Genomic DNA, 23588 nt, shown 5'->3' on the forward strand with positions numbered 1-23588 from the left:
GGATAATAAATGATTCATGTAATCAAACATGAGCACAATGCTGAGTGGATGATAAATGACTCCATGTAATCAAACATGAGCACAATGCTGAGTGGATGATAAATGACTCCATGTAATCAAACATGAGCACAATGCTGAGTGGATGATAAATGATTTCATGTAATCAAACATGAGCACAATACTGAGTGGATGATAAATGACTCCATGTAATCAAACATGAGCACAATGCTGAGTGGATGATAAATGACTCCATGTAATCAAACATGAGCACAATGCTGAGTGGATGATAAATGACTCCATGTAATCAAACATGAGCACAATGATGAGTGGATGATAAATGACTCCATGTAATCAAACATGAGCACAATGCTGAGTGGATAATAAATGACTCCATGTAATCAAACATGAGCACAATGCTGAGTGGATGATAAATGACTCCATGTAATCAAACATGAGCACAACACTGAGTGGATGAAAAATGATTTCATGTTATCAAACATGAGCACAATGATGAGTGAATGATAAATGACTCCATGTTATCAAACATGAGCACAATGATGAGTGAATGATAAATGACTCCATGTTATCAAACATGAGCACAATGCTGAGTGGATGATAAATGATTTCATGTAATCAAACATGAGCACAATGCTGAGTGGATGATAAATGACTCCATGTAATCAAACATGAGCACAATGCTGAGTGGATAATAAATGATTCATGTAATCAAACATGAGCACAATGCTGAGTGGATGATAAATGACTCCATGTAATCAAACATGAGCACAATGCTGAGTGGATGATAAATGACTCCATGTAATCAAACATGAGCACAATGCTGAGTGGATGATAAATGATTTCATGTAATCAAACATGAGCACAATACTGAGTGGATGATAAATGACTCCATGTAATCAAACATGAGCACAATGCTGAGTGGATAATAAATGACTCCATGTAATCAAACATGAGCACAATGCTGAGTGGATGATAAATGATTTCATGTTATCAAACATGAGCACAATGATGAGTGAATGATAAATGATTTCATGTAATCAAACATGAGCACAATGCTGAGTGGATGATAAATGATTTCATGTAATCAAACATGAGCACAATGCTGAGTGGATGATAAATGATTTCATGTAATCAAACATGAGCATAATGCTGAGTGGATGATAAATGATTTCATGTAATCAAACATGAGCACAAAGCTGAGTGGGTAATAAATGATTCCATGAATAAAACACTTGTACAGTGTTAAATGGATAATAAATGATTCCTTGATTAAAACACCTTTTCAATTCTGATTAAGCAATGAATGATTTCATGCATAAAATGTCTGTTCGATTCTGATCAAGTAATGAATGATTTCATGTATAAAACATCAATTATGATCAGGTAATGAATGATCTCCTGTATAAAACATCTGTTCAATTCTGATTAGGTAATGAATAATTTCATGTATAAAACATCTGTTTAATTCTGATAAGGTAATGAATGATTTCATGTATAAAACATCTGTTCAATGCTGAATAGATAACAAATGATTCTTTGGGTCAGACACTACAAAGCTGAACAGGTAATAGATGATTCCATGTGTCCAACCTAAGTGCAGGGATTACTGAATCATTCTGGTAAGTTAGAAAAGACCCCCTGGAAAAAAACATGAAATGAAAGGAACAAAAATGCAAACCAGACATGGTGACAAAGCATGTGACAAGAGTAGGCAGAACATTATGTAGATAATTCACACCCTGTATTCCTAATGCAATGCAGATAATTCATTTCCTTGTTACCCAGTGCAGCAATGTAGATATTCATTTCCTTGTTACCCAGTGCAGCAATGTAGATATTCATTTCCTTGTTACCCAGTGCAGCAATGTAGATAATTCATTTCCTTGTTACCCAGTGCAGCAATGTAGATATTCATTTCCTTGTTACCCAGTGCAGCAATGTAGATAATTCTTTTCCTTGTTACCCAATACACCAATGTAGATAATTCACACCCTGTATTCCTAATGCAATGCAGATATTTCATTTCCTTGTTACCCAGTGCAGCAATGTAGATAATTCATTTCCTTGTTACCCAGTGCAGCAATGTAGATAATTCATTTCCTTGTTACCCAGTGCAGCAATGTAGACAATTCATTTCCTTGTTACCCAGTGCAGCAATGTAGATAATTCATTTCCTTGTTACCCAGTGCAGCAATGTAGATAATTCATTTCCTTGTTACCCAGTGCAGCAATGTAGATAATTCATTTCCTTGTTACCCAGTGCAGCAATGTAGATAATTCATTTCCTTGTTACCCAGTGCAGCAATGTAGACAATTCATTTCCTTGTTACCCAGTGCAGCAATGTAGATAATTTACACCCTCTATTCCTAATGCAATGTTGATAATTCAAGACTTGTAAACCAAATGCAATGTAGACAATTAATGACTGTAAACCAAATTCAATGCTGATAACTTATGACTTGTAACTCTAATGAAAATGCTGATAATTAATGACTTGTAACCTTATCACAATCTCAGCAATTCACGACTTGTAACCCTCATGCAGTGTAGACAAAGCATGACTTGTAACCCTCATGCAATGTAGACAAAGCATGACTTGTAACCCTCAAGAAATGTTGACAAAGCATGACTTGTAACCCTCATGCAATGTAGACAAAGCATGACTTGTAACCTTCATGCAATGTAGACAAAGCATGACTTGTAACCCTAATGCAGTGTTGATAATTCATGACCTGTAACCTTAAAGCAATGTTGATAATTCGTAACTTGTAACCCTAAAGACCATGCAGATAATTCACGACTTGTAATCCTCATTCAATGTCTGTAACTCATGTCAATGTCAGAAATTCTTAATGTGTAACCCAAAAGCAATGTCAGTAATCCTCAAGTGATGTTGACAATGCATTATGTGTAACCCCAAAAGAATGTAGGCAATGCTATACGTGTAAGTCTAAAGCAATATAGACAATGCCTTTAATGTAAATCTGAAAAAATGTAGACAATGCCTTACATGTAAGATTGAAGCAATGTAGACAATGCCTTACATGAAAGTCTGCAGCAATACAGACAATGCCTTCCATGTAAGTCTGCAGCAATACAGACAATGCCTTCCATGTAAGTCTGCAGCACTGTCAGTAATTCCTGAACTCCTCTTCACTTCAGTCTGGGCAGGACATAGCATGCTGCCATGGCAACCACTGGGGCAGCAGTGGGGATTCCTGGAAAAGGACCACTGGACCCTGCTATGTCAAGGTGGGAGTAAGGGTATGGCTGGTTCGAGTCCACTCCATGCTGGAACACATTATCAACAGTGGTATTACTATTATCCAGTCCACTCCATGCTGGAACACATTATCAACAGTGGTATTACTATTATCCAGTCCACTCCATGCTGGAACACATTATCAACAGTGGTATTACTATTATCCAGTCCACTCCATGCTGGAACACATTATCAACAGTGGTATTACTATTATCCAGTCCACTCCATGCTGGAACACATTATCAACAGTGGTATTACTATTATCCAGTCCACTCAATGCTGGAACACATTATCAAAGTGGTGTTACTATTATCCAGTCCACTCCATGCTGGAACACATTATCAACAGTGGTGTTACTATTATCCAGTCCACTCAATGCTGGAACACATTATCAACAGTGGTGTTACTATTATCCAGTCCACTCAATGCTGGAACACATTATCAAAGTGGTGTTACTATTATCCAGTCCACTCCATGCTGGAACACATTATCAAAGTGGTGTTACTATTATCCAGTCCACTCCATGCTGGAACACATTATCAACAGTGGTATTACTATTATCCAGATCACTGCATGCTGGAACACATTATCAACAGTGGTGTTACTATTATCCAGTCCACTCAATGCTGGAACACATTATCAACAGTGGTGTTACTATTATCCAGTCCACTCCATGCTGGAACACATTATCAACAGTGGTATTACTATTATCCAGTCCATTCCATGCTGGAACACATTATCAAAGTGGTGTTACTATTATCCAGTCCACTCCATGATGGAACACATTATCAACAGTGGTGTTACTATTATCCAGTCCACTCCATGCTGGAACACATTATCAACAGTGGTGTTACTATTATCCAGTCCACTCCATGCTGGAACACATTATCAACAGTGGTGTTACTATTATCCAGATCACTGCATGCTGGAACACATTATCAACAGTGGTATTACTATTATCCAGATCACTGCATGCTGGAACACATTATCAACAGTGGTGTTACTATTATCCAGTCCATTGCATGCTGGAACACATTATCAACAGTGGTATTACTATTATCCAGATCACTGCATGCTGGAACACATTATCAAAGTGGTGTTACTATTATCCAGTCCACTCCATGCTGGAACACATTATCAAAGTGGTGTTACTATTATCCAGTCCACTCCATGCTGGAACACATTATCAACAGTGGTATTACTATTATCCAGTCCATTGCATGCTGGAACACATTATCAAAGTGGTATTACTATTATCCAGTCCACTCAATGCTGGAACACATTATCAAAGTGGTGTTACTATTATCCAGTCCACTCAATGCTGGAACACATTATCAACAGTGGTGTTACTATTATCCAGTCCACTCCATGCTGGAACACATTATCAACAGTGGTATTACTATTATCCAGTCCATTGCATGCTGGAACACATTATCAACAGTGGTATTACTATTATCCAGTCCACTCCATGCTGGAACACATTATCAAAGTGGTGTTACTATTATCCAGTCCACTCCATGCTGGAACACATTATCAACAGTGGTGTTACTATTATCCAGTCCACTCAATGCTGGAACACATTATCAACAGTGGTATTAGTATTATCCAGTCCACTCCATGCTGGAAGATTATCAACAGTGGTATTATCCAGATCACTGCATGCTGGAAGATTATCAACAGTGGTATTATCCAGAACACTGCAAGCTGGAAGATTATCAACAGTAGTATTATCCAGATCACAACATGCTGGAAGATTATGAACAGTGGTATTATCCAGATCACTGCATGTTGGAAGAGATTATCAACAGTAGTATTATCCAGATCACAACATGCTGGAAGATTATCAACAGTGGTATTATCCAGATCACTGCATGTTGGAAGAGATTATCAACAGTGGTATTATCCGATCACTGCATGTTGGAAGAGATTATCAACAGTGGTATTATCCAGATCACTGCATGCTGGAAGATTATCAACAGTGGTATTATCCAGATCACTGCATGCTGGAAGACTATCATCAACAGTGGTATTATCCAGATCACTGCATGCTGGAAGATTATCATCAGTGGTATTATCCAGTCTATTTTGTACAGGAGTTTAAAAAATAAAACAATGTTTAAAACATGTGTGAACCCTGTGAATGACAACAAAGCTCAATCTTTAATGTAAACTTCCATTACTGTGCACTGTAATTACAAACAAGAGAGGCAAAGCCTTCAAGACTCACTTGTGATAAGCACTTAATTCAACAGACTCACACTGATAATTACATATATCATTCTGTGTGTGTGTGTGTGTAATATAATACATTATGCAACATTTTAACACAGACAGACATATATATATATATATATATATATATATATATATATTTGTGTGTGTGTGTGTGTCTATCTGTGTTAAAATGTTGCATATATATATATATATATGTATATGTATGTATGTATGTATGTGTGTGTGTGTGTGTGTGTGTGTATTGTGCAATCAACAACCATCTTTTTTTTCTTCTCAAGGCCTGACTAAGTGCGTTGGGTTATGCTGATGGTCAGGCGTCTGCTTGGCAGATGTGGTGTAGCGTATATGGATTTGACCGAACGCAGTGACGCCTCCTTGAGCTACTGATACTGATACTGATACTACCTGAAGATCTAGTCATCAGCACCATCCACATGTAATATGTGGCTTCTGTTCAAACGTGTGTGTGTGTGTGTGTGAGAGAGAGACATAGAGAGAGAGAGACATAGAGAGAGAGAGAGAGAGTGTGTGTGTGTGTGTGCAGTGCTTGCATGTGTGAGTATGCACAAGTTTTTATATTAATATGCACTTGTATGTATCTACTGTATCTGTGTTTGTGTATCATTTTCAATTATGTTTGTACCTTGTTTTGTAAATACACACACATATAATGTATATACATTTATATATATAATTTATATACATAATATGTTTGTGTATATACATATGTACATATACATACATATCCACAACAAACACACACACATATCTATATATAGAGACAGACAGACAGACAGACAGACGGACAGAATACACAGATAGAGAGAGAGAGAGAGAGAGAGAGAGAGAGAGAGAGAGAGAGAGAGAGAAATGCAGTCCATACAATGCAAATGTCAGGGGGGTGTGTGTGGTGTGTGTGTGTGTGTGTGTGTGTGTGTGTGTGTGTGTGTGTGTGTGTGTGTGTGTGTGTGTGAACACCAATCTCAATCTTTTCCCTCTCCCCAAAGTAAAATATTGTGGAATCTCAAATTCAAACCCAGTGAAAAAACAACTACAAACAAACAAACAAAAAAAATCACTTCCACAGCAAACTCATAGACATCCGTGTGCGTTCATAGACATTCATGCAGTCAAGTTTTTTGGCCTGTGTAGAGATTTATTTCCAAATAAAATTAGCAGCCTTCTTCGCCTCTTGTCACTAATATGCTGTCACAAATTAGGGAACTGAACAATATCGAAGCTAAGAAGAAATCCAAAATGGCCACCTCCATACATCCAAAATCTATTTACATTAATGTGTGTTGTGCTCATAGATAATTTAGTTCCCTCTTTAGAATATCCGTATGCAGTAAACACTTCAATAGTACTTAGCATCATTATGTGTGTTATGTCCATGATTTCTATTTTATTTCTTTTATCTGCAAACGAGCCATACAGTAAGGTTCCATGAGCAGTCACTGGCACAAGCACCACTCTACTCAATTGTGTACAACTCATATTTACCAAAAAAAGACTGCTTAGGCGAATCACCACTCTACTCAATTGTGTACAACTCATATTTACCAAAAAAAGACTGCTTGGGCGAATCACCACTCTACTCAATTGTGTACAACTCATATTTACAAAAAAAGACTGCTTGGGCGAATCACCACTCTACTCAATTGTGTACAACTCATATTTACCAAAAAAGACTGCTTGGGCGAATCACCACTCTACTCAATTGTGTACAACTCATATTTACCAAAAAAGACTGCTTGGGCAAATGTAGATGATGTAAAACCTTCACACCGAGTCTAAAACAGAAAAGCCTTTCTGTGCCCATAGTCGTATCTTAAAATGTAATGCTTGAGATCAGTGAGATATGTTTTATGGGAATTATTTCCCCAGAAGGCAATCAATAAGACTGACCTCCAATCTTAATGTGAATTTGAGATACATGTGTATCAATGTAACTCCCATACTATGCCAAAGAAGTTCCTATTTCAGCAAAAAGAGATCAAAACAACTGTTGTTAATCAGCATGTCAGTATTTCGCATCAAACTGCTAGTTTTTTGAATAAAAGAAATAAAAATAACAGTAATTTGTTGGTGAAAATATTTAATTTTATTTTGTGCCCTTCCCAGAAGTGAAATGTCATTATGATTACAATGTGTGGAAAGAAATGAATTTTTCCTATTTTTATGCCAAATTTGGTGTGTGCTGACAAAAGTATTTCCAGAGAATATAACAACGTTGAAGTTTACCATGGATACACAGACACGCGGACACACACACAACCGAACACGGGCTTATTACATAGACTCACTTTGTTTACACAAGTGAGTCAAAAAGCATGCATGCATGCCTACATGCATGTGTGTGTGTGTGTGTGTGTGTGTGTGTGGGTGTGTGTGTATGTGCTTGTGTGTGTGTGTGTGTGTGTGTGCGTGCATGCGTGCGTGCGTGCGTGCGTGTGCATGTGTGTGTGTGAGTGTGTGTGTGTGACCTGGTCCATCCCAGAAGTCATGATGAGGAAGGCAGAGGGGGACTGGTGTCCGCGGGGGGTGGCAGTGGACGGCTGGTTGTTACACTGCAGGATGTCTTCGTACTCTGACTTCCCCTTGTGGAACTCGTAGTCCTGCCAAAAAACACTTCTCAACTTGCAGTCCTGACACAAAACATGTCTCATGTCATAATCCTACCCCAAACACTTCTGAAGTCAGTCCTACCCCAAAACACTTCTGAAGTCATAATCCTGCCCCAAAACACTTCTGAAGTCATAATCCTGCCCCAAAACACTTCTGAAGTCATAATCCTACCCCCAAACACTTCTGAAGTCAGTCCTACCCCAAAACACTTCTGAAGTCATAATCCTGCCCCAAAACACTTCTGAAGTCAGTCCTGCCCCTAAACACTTCTGAAGTCATAATCCTACCCCAAAACACTTCTGAAGTCATAATCCTACCCCAAAACACTTCTGAAGTCAGTCCTGCCCCTAAACACTTCTGAAGTCATAATCCTACCCCAAAACACTTCTGAAGTCATAATCCTGCCCCTAAACACTTCTGAAGTCATAATCCTGCCCCAAAACACTTCTGAAGTCATAATCCTGCCAAAAACACTTCTGAAGTCAGTCCTACCCCAAAACACTTCTGAAGTCATAATCCTACCCCAAAACACTTCTGAAGTCAATCCTGCCCCAAAACACTTCTGAAGTCAGTCATGTCCAAAAACACTTCTGGTCATAATCCTGCCCCAAACACTTCTGAAGTCATAATCCTGCCCCAAAACATTTCTGAAGTCATAATCCTGCCCCAAACACTTCTGAAGTCAGTCCTGCCCCAAAACACTTCTGAAATAATAATCCTACCCCAAAACACTTCTGAAGTCAGCCCTGCCCCAAAACACTTCTGAAGTCATAATCCTGCCCCAAACACTTCTGAAGTCAGTCCTGCCCCAAAACACTTCTGAAGTCATAATCCTGCCCCAAACACTTCTGAAGTGATATTCCTGCCCCAAAAGGAGGAGTTTGTATTATACTCCATGTTTGGTGTTTACATATACTTACCATGTCAAACTGATGCAAACTAGGCCTATGGTTTGCTCTGTTTGGCCAAATTTCGCGCGGCTAACAGTGAAAAGACGCCCCTCTTAGTCTGGCCCGCTCTTAGCCAATCAAACGCCTCTAACAGCTATAAGCGCTGAATCATTCCTTTGGCCAAGGCTCTCCACGCCATCTTGTCAGGTTTTCGCTCTGTCTCGTCTAACGCTTTTTTTGGCTATTAAGCGTTTTCATTTGGCCTTATTTTGTTGTATGCGGCTTGCATGTGTATTGTGCTTACATTCTGTGTACTCGTTTCGACTCGGCCCCCTCGATTTCTTCGTATTTTTCTACCTCTGAGTCGAGCCCAAAACACTTCTGAAGTCATAATCCTGCCCCAGACACTTCTGAAATCAGTCCTGTCCAAAAACACTTCTGAAGTCAGTCCTGCCCAAAAACACTTATGATGTAATAATCCTGACCCAAAACACTTCTGATGTAATAATTCTGCCCCAAACACTTCTGAAGTCATAATCCTGCCCCAAAACACTTCTGAAGTCAATCCTGCCCCAAAACACTAATGATGTAATAATCCTGCCCAAAAACACTTCTGAAGTCATAATCCTGCACCAAAACACTTCTGAAGTCAGTCCTACCCCAAACACTTCTGAAGTCAGTCCTGCCCCAAAACACTTCTGAAGTCATAATCCTGCCCCAAACACTTCTGAAGTCATAATCCTGCCCCAAACACTTCTGAAGTCAGTCCTGCCCCTAAACACTTCGGAAGTCATAATCCTGCCCCTAAACACTTCGGAAGTCATAATCCTGCCCCAAAACACTTAGTCATACTCCTGCCCCAAAACACTTAAAGTCATCCTGCCTCAAAACACTTCTGAAGTCATAATCCTGACCCAAAACACTTCTGAAGTCATAGTACTGCCCCAAAACACTTCTGATGAAATAATCATGCCCCAAAATACTTCTGAAGTCATAGTACTGCCCCAAAACACTTATGATGTAATAATCCTGCCCCAAAACACTTATGATGTAATAATCCTGCCCCAAAACACTTATGATGTAATAATCCTGCCCCAAAACACTTCTGAAGTCATAATCCTGCCCCAAAACACTTCTGATGTAATAATCCTGCCCCAAAACACTTCTTAAGTCATAGTACTGCCCCAAAACACTTCTGATGTAATAATCCTGCCCCCAAACACTTCTGAAGTCATAGTACTGCCCCCAAACCCTTCTGATGTAATAATCCTGCCCCCAAATACTTCTGATGTCATAATCCTGCCCCCAAACACTTCTGAAGTCATAGTACTGCCCCCAAACACTTATGATGTAATAATCCTGCCCCCAAACACTTCTGAAGTCTTTTTTGTTTTTTGTTGTCATTTTTTGTCCCTTGCTCTGAAGGTTATATTTCTCAAATAAGAAACACCATTATCATCAGTACTAGAGTTCTGCACAGTTCATACATACCACTGTAGAAGAAATATAGCATTAACACATTACATCACAGCAGGATACTACAGCAGCAATTGATTTTTGATTTGCAAAGGAATTTCTATTTCATAACACATAAAGAAGATTATATATATATATATATATATATATATATATATATATATATATATATATAGATATATATATAGATATATTAACAAACAAAAAACACCTACCAAAAACACAGCAACAAGCAAAAAAAACAACAAAAAACAAAAAACACCAGACAGACAACACAACAAGAAAAAACAACAAACATGTCAATACTGAGAAAGTATGGCCAAAGGAAGAAAAAACATGTCATTGCACAGTCAACAATACTGAGAAAGTATGGCCAAAGGAAGAAAAAACATGTCATTGCACAGTCAACAATACTGAGAAAGTATGGCCAAAGGAAGAAAAAACATGTCATTGCACAGTCAACAATACTGAGAAAGTATGGCCAAAGGAAGAAAAAACAACAAACATGTCATTGCACAGTCAACAATACCGAGAAAGTATGGCCAAAGGAAGAAAAAACATGTCATTGCACAGTCAACAATACTGAGAAAGTATGGCCAAAGGAAGAAAAAACATGTCATTGCACAGTCATCAATACTGAGAAAGTATGGCCAAAAGGAAGAAAAAACAACATGTCATTGCACAGTCAACAATACCGAGAAAGTATGGCCAAAAGGAAGAAAAAACAACAAACATGTCATTGCACAGTCAACAATACTGAGAAAGTATGGCCAAAAGGAAGAAAAAACAACATGTGAGGGCTGTGAATTCCATTGTTTTGGTGCAACAAAAGAAAAGGAACGTTCACCATAAGTTTTTGTGCAAATTCTTGGAACAGGCAGTGTGTGCATGTCATTTGAAGAATGGAGTTGTCTGGATGGTGAATAGACAGAAAGTAGATCTGAAAGATAGACAGGACACGAATCAGTGAAGAAATTGTGACAAAGGACTGAAAGTTTGTATTGTATTCGTGCTTGAATGGGGAGCCAGTGAAGGGAAGCGAGTAGGGGAGTGATGTGTTGATGTTTCCTAGCCTTGAATGTGAGTCGTGCTGCAGAGTTCTGAACTTTCTGAAGTTTGTCAACATAGTGTTTGGGGCAGCCGGCAAGAAGAGCATTTCCATAATCTAATCTGGATAGGACAAAAGAACAAACCAATGTCTTTGTGGTTTCTGTCAGGTCAGGTCATTAGATCTGCTACTGGTAACCTGTAATCCAGTACAACCTGTTCAGGGTCGGGTTGCCGGCGACTAAACCGGCACTCCCACTGCTCCCTTCCGGGTGGCTAGACACCCTTATGGAGATCCATAAAAGGGCGTCGGCTCAGGAGAGCCACCGACGGCCATCTGGCTCCACTGTGCTGTGTGCATGCCACACGCAGTTGGCCCCCGGGGTGTGTCTACCCATGCATGCGAAGTCTGGATCCGGCAGAATCTGCGGAAGAAACCTATCGGTTCAACGGAGAGGAAGGCGGTTACAGCAACACACTGTGGAGTGCAGAGAGCAAGATGAGACACCGAAAGGATATCTTGGTCATCCACTGCATCCGTGCTCATCCTCCAGTCGGCTCGACTTAGTCTTGCCACTGGAAATTGGTGGACCCGGACGAGAGAGTGAGGTCGACGTTGTGCAACTCCTCTTCACTTTAAACAAACTCATCGCGCAAGTCATCAGTCATCCAAAATGACCTTTCATCCTTCATCATTTCATCACCCCCAAGTCCTGTGGCGACAGGCGAGCGACGAAACGACAGGTGTGGGTACACTGGCAGTCGCAGCCGCAGACCTGCATGCAGGCGGCTCAGGCCATAGGGTCGTTCTTCGTCAACAAGAGCAGCGATGGAGCTCGGCAGCCGTCTGAGCAGCCCTCTTTAGGAATGCACTGCTCACCTCCCTGGCATGAGGAAGGGGCTAGAAAAGGTGCCCTAAAAATTGCCTGCTCCATATCACCCTGGCCAGCATACCGCGGCTGGCGGGGACCCTACATCAGCGGTCGAAACAAAAAGAAAGAAAAGAAAAAAACAAGGATCGTTCCTCTCACCATTGGTGCTTGGAACATAAGGACTCTCCTGGACAGAGATAACGCGGACAGACCCCAAAGGAGAACGGCACTAGTTGCATCCCAACTCGCCAGATACAACATTGACATCGCAGCCTTGAGTGAGACTCGGCTTGCAGGCGAAGGCGAGCTCTGTGAACGGGGATCTGGTTACACCTTCTTCTGGAGTGGACGAGGAAGTGAAGAGCGACGTGAGGCTGGCATTGGTTTTGCAGTAAAAACAGCACTTGTCAGCAAGCTAGCTGGAATCCCAAAGGGAGTCAACGATAGGCTTATGACCATGAAACTCCCACTGGCATCTGGCCAGAAGCACCTCACCATTGTCAGTGCCTACGCCCCAACCATGACCAACCTGGATGAAGTGAAGGCGAAGTTCTACGAGGACCTTCACTCTGTCATTACTGCTATCCCTAAAGCAGACAAGCTCATCATTCTTGGGGACTTCAATGCTAGAGTTGGCTCTGACTACATCTCCTGGGATGGAGTGATTGGAAAGCACGGTGTGGGCCACTGCAACCCAAATGGATTGCTTTTGCTTCAGACTTGTGCAGAGCACAAACTGCTGATAACCAACACAGTTTTCTGCCTCCCTACCCGTAACAGGACGTCATGGATGCACCCACGCTCAAAGCATTGGCATCTCATCGATTACATCATCGTCAGGAAAAGGGATAGGCAAGATGTACATGTAACAAAGACCATGTGCGGCGCCGAGTGTTGGACAGACCATCGCCTTGTAGTCTCGAAGCTGAATATTCGAATCCAGCCCAAGAGACGCCCCCAAGGCCAGAAGGCTCCAAAACGGCTCAACATCACTAAGCTGAATAACATCACCATCAAACAGTCCTTTGTGGAGCTGCTGGAAGATCGTCTGGAATCCGCCTCTCTGGACAACCAGAATGTGGAGTCTGACTGGAGGACCCTGCGTGAGCTGATCTATAGTACAGCTTCAGAGACCCTGGGACCCATGACCAGAAAGCACAAAGACTGGTTTGATGAAAACTGTGATGAAATCAAGCAGCTTCTGGATGAGAAACGCCGTCTGCATCAAGCCCACCTGAGCAACCCAAAGTCCACATCAAAAAAGGATGCGTACGATGCCATCCGCAGGACTGTTCAGCAAAAGTTACGCCAGATGCAGGATAAGTGGCTGAGTGACAAAGCTGATGAGATCCAGGGATATGCTGACAGGCACGATATGAAGAGGTTCTATGATGCCTTAAAAGAAGTCTATGGCCCCACATCCTCAGGATCATCCCCCCTCCTCAGTGCAGATGGGAATACCTTGATCACCGAGAAGGAGAAAATTCTCGAACGCTGGGCTGAGCACTTCAACAGTGTCTTAAATCGCCCTTCCTCAATAAATGATGAAGCCATAGACCGTCTCCCACAAGTCCCCATCAACAAAGCACTGGACGATCCGCCAACACTTCTTGAGACCCAGAAAGCAATCCGTCTGCTATCCAGTGGCAAAGCACCTGGCTCAGACTCCATACCAGCAGAGGTCTACAAGGATGGAGACACTGTGCTGACTGAGAAGCTCCATCAGCTGTACTCACTCATGTCGAAAGAAGAGACGATCCCCCAGGATTTCAAAGATGCATCTATCATTCACTTATACAAGTGAAAGGGGAACTGGCAAGCCTGTAATAACCATCGGGGCATTTCCTTGCTCTCCATCGCAGGCAAGATACTTGCCAGGATCCTACTAAACCGTCTCACAGCACACCTTGACCAAGGTCATTTGCCTGAGAGCCAATGTGGATTCCGGAAAGAGCGCGGAGCCACCGACATGGTGTTTGCTGCAAGGCAGCTGCAAGAGAAATGTCAGGAGCAAAATGCTGATCTGTTCTCCACCTATATTGACCTCACCAAGGCCTTCGACACCGTGAGTAGAGAGGGACTGTGGAAGATCATGGCCAAGTACGGATGCCCTCGGAAATTTATTTCCTTGGTCAGCCAATTCCATGAAGGCATGCAGGCTCGAGTCCAGGACAATGGCAAAACATCTGCTCCTTTTGCTGTCACAAATGGTGTCAAGCAAGGCTGCGTCCTGGCTCCGACGCTGTTCAGCCTCATGTTCTCTGCAATGCTTACTGATGCCTTCAGAGATGGCGATGTTGGAATCGGCCTAAAGTACCGAACAGATGGCAAGTTGTTTAACCTCAGAAGGCTTCAAGCAAAAACGAAGGTCATGACAGACATCATCAGAGACTTTTTGTTTGCTGATGATTGTGCCCTCAACGCTGGATCTGAAGCTGACATGCAACTCAGCGTCGACAAGTTTGCCACTGCCAGCAGGAACTTCGGCCTTACCATCAGCACGAGGAAAACTGAAGTTCTCCATCAGCCAGCCCCAGGGAAACCCTACGTTGAGCCCAACATCACAGTCAACGGTCAGAGACTCAGTGCGGTGGAGCAGTTCACATACCTTGGCAGCACACTGTCACGAAATGTGACCATCGACGATGAAGTGAACGTCAGGATTGCAAGAGCAAGCGCAACTTTTGGCAGACTCAGTGCAAATGTCTGGAACAGAAGAGGCATTAGTCTTGAGACCAAGCTAAAGGTCTACAGAGCAGTAGTTCTCCCCACACTACTGTACGCCTGCGAAACTTGGACAGTGTACCAACGACATGCCAAGAAGCTGAACCACTTCCACACAACATGCCTCAGGAAGCTACTGAACATCAAGTGGCAAGACAGGACCCCAGACACAGAGGTGCTCGCAAAAGCCAGCCTTCCCAGCATCTTCACCATCCTGATGCAGTCCCAGCTTCGCTGGGCTGGACACGTGGCGCGCATGCCAGACCATCAGCTGCCCAAAAGGCTCTTCTATGGCGAGCTGCAACAAGGGAAGAGATCACACGGAGGTCAGAAGAAGCGCTTCAGAGATACTCTGAAAGTCTCTCTTAAAGCGTTTAATATCAACCCTGACTCCTGGGAGGAATCTGCAGTGGACCGTGACAAATGGCGCGCTGCTGTGCACAAAGGCGCCAAGTTGTGCGAGGCCAACAGGACTGCTGCAGCTGTTGAGAAGAGGCAGGCCAGAAAGTCACGGGCAAACAAGCTCCCTGACAATGATATGCCTGTCTTTGTCTGCCCCAACTGTCAGCGAACATTTCGTGCGCAGATTGGACTATTCAGCCATCTGCGCATTCACAGATAGATTCATGAGCATCCTCCCCTCCACCCCACCACCACCCTCCCCCCATCCCCCAGCTGGATGACAACGATGGTCATCATCGATCTCGATGGACACACCACGGTTAAATATAGCGAATGGAACTGATTTGTCAGAGTGCTGCATATGCTGACCTACAAATATGGTTGATGTGTATGTCAAGTGTCATGTCATCTGAAAGCATGTACCCTAAATTGCATGTGGATGCTGAGAAAGGTAAGTCTGAGGTTCCTAATCCTGCTCCAAAACACTTCTGAAGTCATAATCCTGCCCCAAAACACTTCTGATCCAAAACACTTTTGAAGGCATAATCCTGCCCCAAAACACTTCTGATGTCATACTCCTGCCCCAAAACACTTCTGATGTCATGATCCTGCCCCTAAACATGTCTGAAGTCATAATCCTGCACCAAAATACTTATATCATAATCCTGCCCCAAAACGCTTAAGTCATGATCCTGCCCCTAAACACAACACTTCTGAAGTCATAATCCTCTCACAAACCACTTCTGATGTCATAATCCTGCCTCTAAACATGTCTGAAGTCATAACACTGCCAAAAACACTTCTATGTCATAATCCTGCCCTTAAACATGTCCGAAGTCATAACACTGCCCAAAACACTACTGTCATACTCCTGCCCCAAAACACTTCTGAAGGCATAACCCTGCCCCATAACATTTCTGATGTCATACTCCTGCCCCCAAACACTTCTGAAGGCATAACCCTGCCCCATAACACTTCTGATGTCATACTCCTGCCCCCAAACACTTCTGATGTCATACTCCTGCCCCATAACACTTCTGATGTCATACTCCTGCCCCCAAACACTTCTGATGTCATACTCCTGCCCCAAAACACTTCTGATGTCATACTCCTGCCCCAAAACACTTCTGATGTCATACTCCTGCCCAATAACACTTCTGATGTCATACTCCTGCCCCGTAACACTTCTGATGTCATACCCCTGCCCCTACTCCTGCCCCAAAACACTTCTGATGTCATACTCCTGCCCCATAACACTTCTGAAGTCATACTCCTGCCCCATAACACTTCTGATGTCATACTCCTGCCCCAAAACACTTCTGAAGGCATACTCCTGCCCCATAACACTTCTGATGTCATACTCCTGCCCCATAACACTTCTGATGTCATACTCCTGCCCCATAACACTTCTGATGTCATACCCCATAACACTTCTGATGTCATACTCCTGCCCCATAACACTTCTGATGTCATACTCCTGCCCCAAAACACTGCTGATGTCATACTCCTGCCCCCAAAACACTTCTGAAGCCATACTCCTGCCCCAAAACACTTCTGAAGGCATACTCCTGCCCCAAAACACTTCTGATGGCATAACCCTGCCCCATAACACTTCTGATGTCATACTCCTGCCCCAAAACACTTCTGATGTCATACTCCTGCCCCATAACACTTCTGATGTCATACTCCTGCCCCAAAACACTTCTGATGTCATACTCCTGCCCCAAAACACTTCTGATGTCATACTCCTGCCCCCAAACACTTCTGATGTCATACTCCTGCCCCAAAACACTTCTGATGTTATACTCCTGCTCCAAAACACTTTTGATGTAATCCTGCCCCTAAAAATATCTTAAGTCATAATACTGCCAAAAACACTACTGTCATACTCCTTCCCCAAAACACCTGAAGGCATAATCCTGCCTCCAAACACTTCTGATGTCATACTCCTGCCCCAAAATGCTTCCGAAGTCATGATCCTGCCCCTAAACACTTCTGTAGTCATAATCCTGCCCCACAACACTTCTGAAGTCATGATCCTGCCCCTAAACACTTCAGAAGTCATAATCATTCCCCAAAACACTTCTGATGAGTGATAAGAAACTCTAGGGAGAGCTGGACAGTACAAGGTCTTCAGAGAAGAAGCCCCCCTCAGTCAAGTGTTTCAGCCCTTAACTCTTTACACTCTAAGGGGGCCAGGCTGCACCCAGGTCATGACTCCTGGGTGCCCTTGTATTGCCACCTGTTTTTCTTTTTTATTCCTGGTCCTCAGCAGGTTCGAACCCGTGCCTCCAGGATGGTCGCCACTTTAGGACTGAGTCACCTTTTCTGGCAGACGTTTTAACCACTGAGTTGTCAGTTTACTTTCATTCCTCCTCAACCAAATCCAACTGGAACTCTTTTCTGCTGCTTCTGCCATTGCCTTCTGGATGCCATTGCCCATGTTTTCTCTCTGCCAGGAATCGACAGCTGTTTCATGAGGCTGTAGGCAGATGCGCTCACAAACCCTCTTGCACCAATCTCTATGGCGAGGACTCTGGCTTGGAAGCCAGATTCTCTCAGGCTGCTGGCTAGACTAGCATACTTCTCTGTCTTGTAGATGTGGGCTTCCTCCGTTCTGCTTTCGTATGGCATGGTGAGCTCAATCAGAATCGCTTGTTTTGTTGCCTTGGAGTGGAGTACTATGTCAGGTCTCATGCCGCTCTTGCTGATGATTTCTGGGTGTTTCTTCCCCTATGGCAGGTCAACTGTGTATTCGCTATCTTCGGCACCATCAAGCAGCCCACGTTTCCATGCTTGGAAACTTTGGATGCTGTTCCTGGCCAGACTTTATTGTTTTTTGCCAAGCAGAACTCTACTGGAACTTCTGGTGGGGTTGGTGCTCCTTGGACAGTGCTCACATGTGCAGTTTCTTTTAGCACTTGGTTGTGCCTTCATGTGTACTGTCCTTGGTTCAACGCCGCTTTGCATGAGCTGAGGACATGTTCCACTGTTTGTCTGCCTTCCCACATTTCACCAAGTTTGTATGTGAGGGAAGGTTGTACACAGATCTTAGGATGAAGCTGATCCTCAGAGGGGCCATGTTCCACATGTCGCTCCAGCTGAGGCTCCTTTGGAGTGCATTTTCCCATGTTGTCCACTGCCCCTGCTGGCCTTGCTGGACTGCCTTCTGGACTACACCCAAAACACTTCTGAAGTCATAACCATGCCCCAAAACACTTCTGATGTCATACTCCTGTCCCAAAATGCTTCTGAAGTCATAATCCTGCTCCAAAACACTTCTGAAGTCATACTCCTGCTACTAAACACTTCTGATGTTATAATCCTGCCCCAAAACACTTCTGAATTCATAATACTGCCAAAAAACACTTCTGACGTCATAATCCTGCTCCAAAACACTTCTGAAGTCATAATACTGCCCAAAAAGTTCTGAATTCATAATCCTGCCCAAAAAACACTTCTGAAGTCATAATCCTGCCCCCCAACACTTCTGAAGTCATAATCCTGACCCCAATACATTTCTGATGTCATAATGCTGCCCCTAAACACTTCTGAAGTCATAATCCTGCCCCAAAACACTTCTGGTGTTATAATACTATCCCAAAACACTTCTGAAGTCATAATTCTGCCCAAAAAACACTTCTGAGGCATCAATCATGCCCCAAAAACAGTTCTGGTGTCATAAACCTGGCCTTAAACACTCCTGAAATTGTAATACTGCCCCAAAACTCTTCTGATGTCATAATCCTGACCCCCTCCAACCCCACAAAAATCAGTTGTCATTAACATGTTCCAAAACTGAAAACATTTCTGGAGTCATGATTCTGCCCCCTTACAACCCCACAACACACCTGAAGTCATTAACATGTTCCAAAACTGAAAACATTTCTGGAGTCATGATTTTGCCCCCTTACAACCCCACAACACACCTGAAGTCATTAACATGTTCCAAAACTGAAAACATTTCTGGAGTCATGATTCTGCCCCCTTACAACCCCACAACACACCTGAAGTCATTAACATGTTCCAAAACTGAAAACATTTCTGGAGTCATGATTCTGCCCCCTTACAACCCCACAACACACCTGAAGTCATTAACATGTTCCAAAACTGAAAACATTTCTGGAAAGTGATAGTCCTGCCAAAAAACACTTCTGAAATCATAATCCTGCCCCCATAACAATAAAGTGATAGTCCTGCCAAAAAACATTTCTGAAATCATAATCCTGTCCAAGAAACATTAAGTGATAGTCCTGCCCAAAAACACTTCTGCAGTAATAATCCTGCCCAAAAACAATAAGTGCTACGCCAAAAAAACACTTCTGAAGTTCTAATCCTGCCCAAAAAACACAAGTGATAGTCCTGCTCAAACACTTCTTTAGTTATAATTCTGCCCAAAAACACTTCTGAAGTCTGAAAACACTTCTGAAGTCATAATCCTGCCCCAAAACACTTCTGAAGTCATAATCCTGCCCCCATCTCCCACCCCCCCCAAAAAAACCCTCTAAGTGATTGTCCTGCCCAAAAACACTTCTGAAGTCATAATCCTACTGCAAATAACTTCTGGAGTCATAATCCAGGCCCAAAACACTTCATTACTTACATGTATACAGGTCTATCCATCTACTGAATCATATGACTTGTACTTTCACTTTCCATCTGAAAATGACTGAAAAGCCTTAACGCATGCATATATATTTGTGAACCTATCAAAGTGGATTTCTTCCACAGAATTTTGCCAGAGGACAACACACTCGTTGCCATGGATTCTTTTTCAGTGCAACGAATGCAAGCTGCATACAGGAATCATCTCATCTGAATGACAAGATGCTCACTTTGATATTCCAGACGAACTTGGGAGAAAGGGCGAGAGTGGGATTCGAACCCAGACCCTCAGGGACTTTGTGTACTGGTAGATGAACGTCTTATCCATTCTGCCATCTTCCTCCTTCGATACAAGTCAATACAATTCAATGCAACACAATACAATACAATGATAAGATACAATTCAATGCAACACAATACAATGATATGACACAATTCAATGCAACACAATACAATACAATGATATGATACAATTCAATGCAACACAATACAATACAATGATATGATACAATTCAATGCAACACAATACAATACAATGATATGATACAATTCAATGCAACACAATACAATACAATGATATGATACAATTCAATGCAACACAATACAATACAATGATATGATACAATTCAATGCAACACAATACAGTACAATGATATGATACAATTCAATGCAACACAATACAATGATATGATACAATTCAATGCAACACAATACAATGCAATATGATACAATTCAATGCAACACAACACAATGCAATGATATGATACAATTCAATGCAACACAATACAATACAATGATATGATACAATACAATGCAACACAATACAATGCAATGATATGATACAATATGATGCGACACAATACAATACCTTAAATACAATATGATACAATACAATACTCAACTGACCTCACGGCGAATGGTGGATATCTCAAAAGGATCTCCATACACCTCCCCCACCTCCTGTAGTCGGTAAGATGTGTGCAGCTTGCGAGCAGGTCCATTGTCCATAATTATCTGGTCCACAGACAGACACAGCCAAAAAACACAATCAACAACACTGCTGTCAATGTGTGTATAACTATATATGTTCATGTTAGTGCGGCACAGCAGTTGAGATAAACAAGTGCAGTTAAGAACTAGACAATGCTTCCATTATTTCAAGATAATGTTTCAAAGATTAAAACAGGAAATGAAATATAGAGACCCTTGAAAGACTGCAATTGGGGGCAATTTGAATTGTCTCTGAGAGAGAGAGGGAGAGCCAGGTATATGACTGATATGACTGCTGTTTGGGGCCATGTGAATTCTCTCTGAGAGACAGCCAAGTGATCTCTGAGAGAGAGAGAGGGAGAGAGCCAAGTGTATGCCTGATATGACTGCAGTTTGGGGCCATGTGAATTCTCTCTGAGGGAGAGCCAAGTATATGCCTGATATAACTGCAGTTTGGGGCCATGTGATTTCTCTCTGATGGAGAGAGCCAAGTGTATGCCTGATATAACTGCAGTTTGGGGACATGTGATTTCTCTCTGATGGAGAGAGCCAAGTGTATGCCTGATATGACTGCAGTTTGGGGCCATGTGAATTCTCTCTGAGGGAGAGCCAAGTATATGCCTGATATAACTGCAGTTTGGGGCCATGTGATTTCTCTCTGATGGAGAGAGCCAAGTGTATGCCTGATATAACTGCAGTTTGGGGCCATGTGATTTCTCTCTGATGGAGAGAGCCAAGTATATGCCTGATATAACTGCAGTTTGGGGCCATGTGATTTCTCTCTGATGGAGAGAGCCAAGTGTATGCCTGATATAACTGCAGTTTGGGGCCATGTGATTTCTCTCTGATGGAGAGAGCCAAGTGTATGCCTGATATAACTGCAGTTTGGGGCCATGTGATTTCTCTCTGATGGAGAGAGCCAAGTGTATGCCTGATATGACTGCAGTTTGGGGCCATGTGAATTCTCTCTGAGGGAGAGCCAAGTATATGCCTGATATAACTGCAGTTTGGGGCCATGTGATTTCTCTCTGATGGAGAGAGCCTGGTATGACTGCAGTTCGGGGCCATTTGATTTCTCTCTGATGGAGAGAGCCAAGTGTATGCCTGATATGACTGCAGTTTGGGGCCATGTGAATTCTCTCTGAGGGAGAGCCAAGTATATGCCTGATATAACTGCAGTCTGGGGCCATGTGATTTCTCTCTGATGGAGAGAGCCAAGTGTATGCCTGATATAACTGCAGTTTGGGGCCATGTGATTTCTCTCTGATGGAGAGAGCCAAGTGTATGCCTGATATGACTGCAGTTTGGGGCCATGTGAATTCTCTCTGAGGGAGAGCCAAGTATATGCCTGATATAACTGCAGTCTGGGGCCATGTGATTTCTCTCTGATGGAGAGAGCCAAGTATACGCCTGATATGACTGCAGTTTGGGGCCATTTGATTTCTCTCTGATGGAGAGAGCCAAGTATATGCCTGCCTGCCCCTGACAATATCTGCGGAAGATTACTGAAAACATGTGCTTCCCAGTTGTGTGACGTGTTCTGTAAAATTTTCATTTGGTCTCTGAAGGACTGCTCTGTCCCTAGCATCTGGAAAAAATCTACTATCTGTCCTATCCCCAAGAAAAAGAACCCAGCCGCACTAAATGATTACCGTCCTGTTGCCCTGACTTCAACAGTGATGAAATGCTTTGATAAAATTGTTCTCCGCCATCTTCTTTCTTTCACTGAACAGCAGCTTGACTCTCTTCAGTTTGCTTATGAAGCACACAGAAGTACTGACGATGCTATCCTAACTCTCCTTCATAATGCTTTTGTTCGTATCCTTTTTGTTGACTTCCCCTCTGCTTTTAACACAATACAACCTCATCTCCTTGCCCTCAAACTGCTAGGCATGGATGTTGATCCGAAGCTTACTCTTTGGATAGTAAGTTTTCTTCTCAAGAGAACTCAGTCCGTCCGCTTTCATTCTGCCCACTCTTCTCTAAACTCTACTTCTACTGGTGCACCCCAAGGTACACTGCTGTCCCCTGTTCTGTTTACACTGTACACAAATGACTGCAGAGGCATGGAGGAAACTCCTGTCAAAAAATATTCTGATGATTCAGCTATTGAAGATCTGTCAAACTCTGATGCTATTTATTTCAGTGAAATTAAAAAGTTCTGTTCTTGGTGTGAGGAAAACCATCTGGATCTCAACGTATTGAAAACAAAAGAAATGTTAATAGATTTTCGGAAAGACCCCTTGCCTGTAGCTAACCTTGTTATTGATGGTCAAACAGTGGAGAGAGTCAATGAATATAGATATTTAGGGACCATCTTTGACAATAAGCTGACTTTTAACAGAAATGTTGATTCCATTCATAAGAAATGCCAATCTATAATTTTTTGTTTACAGAAGCTTAGAAATGGTGGTATAAATTCAAATATTCTTCAAAGT

At 42.4% G+C, this 23588-nt stretch overlaps 1 protein-coding gene across 1 annotated transcript in view; it reads right to left on the reverse strand.

Annotated features, from left to right (window-relative positions):
- Nucleotides 1-2033: 2033 nt before the first annotated feature.
- LOC143276892 (putative aminopeptidase W07G4.4) overlaps nucleotides 2034-23588 on the reverse strand; it is a 103030-nt gene continuing 81475 nt past the window's right edge. The window contains exons 14-16 of the mRNA XM_076581550.1: nucleotides 21067-21174; nucleotides 8003-8134; nucleotides 2034-3310 (exon numbers count right to left, since the gene is read on the reverse strand). Of these exons, the coding sequence (XP_076437665.1) occupies nucleotides 3173-3310; nucleotides 8003-8134; nucleotides 21067-21174 (378 nt within the window). The 3' untranslated portion in view covers nucleotides 2034-3172. The remainder of the gene's footprint in view (nucleotides 3311-8002; nucleotides 8135-21066; nucleotides 21175-23588) is intronic.

Source organism: Babylonia areolata, chromosome 2, assembly GCF_041734735.1.
Source record: "Babylonia areolata isolate BAREFJ2019XMU chromosome 2, ASM4173473v1, whole genome shotgun sequence".
Classification (NCBI taxonomy): Eukaryota; Metazoa; Mollusca; class Gastropoda; order Neogastropoda; family Buccinidae; genus Babylonia; species Babylonia areolata.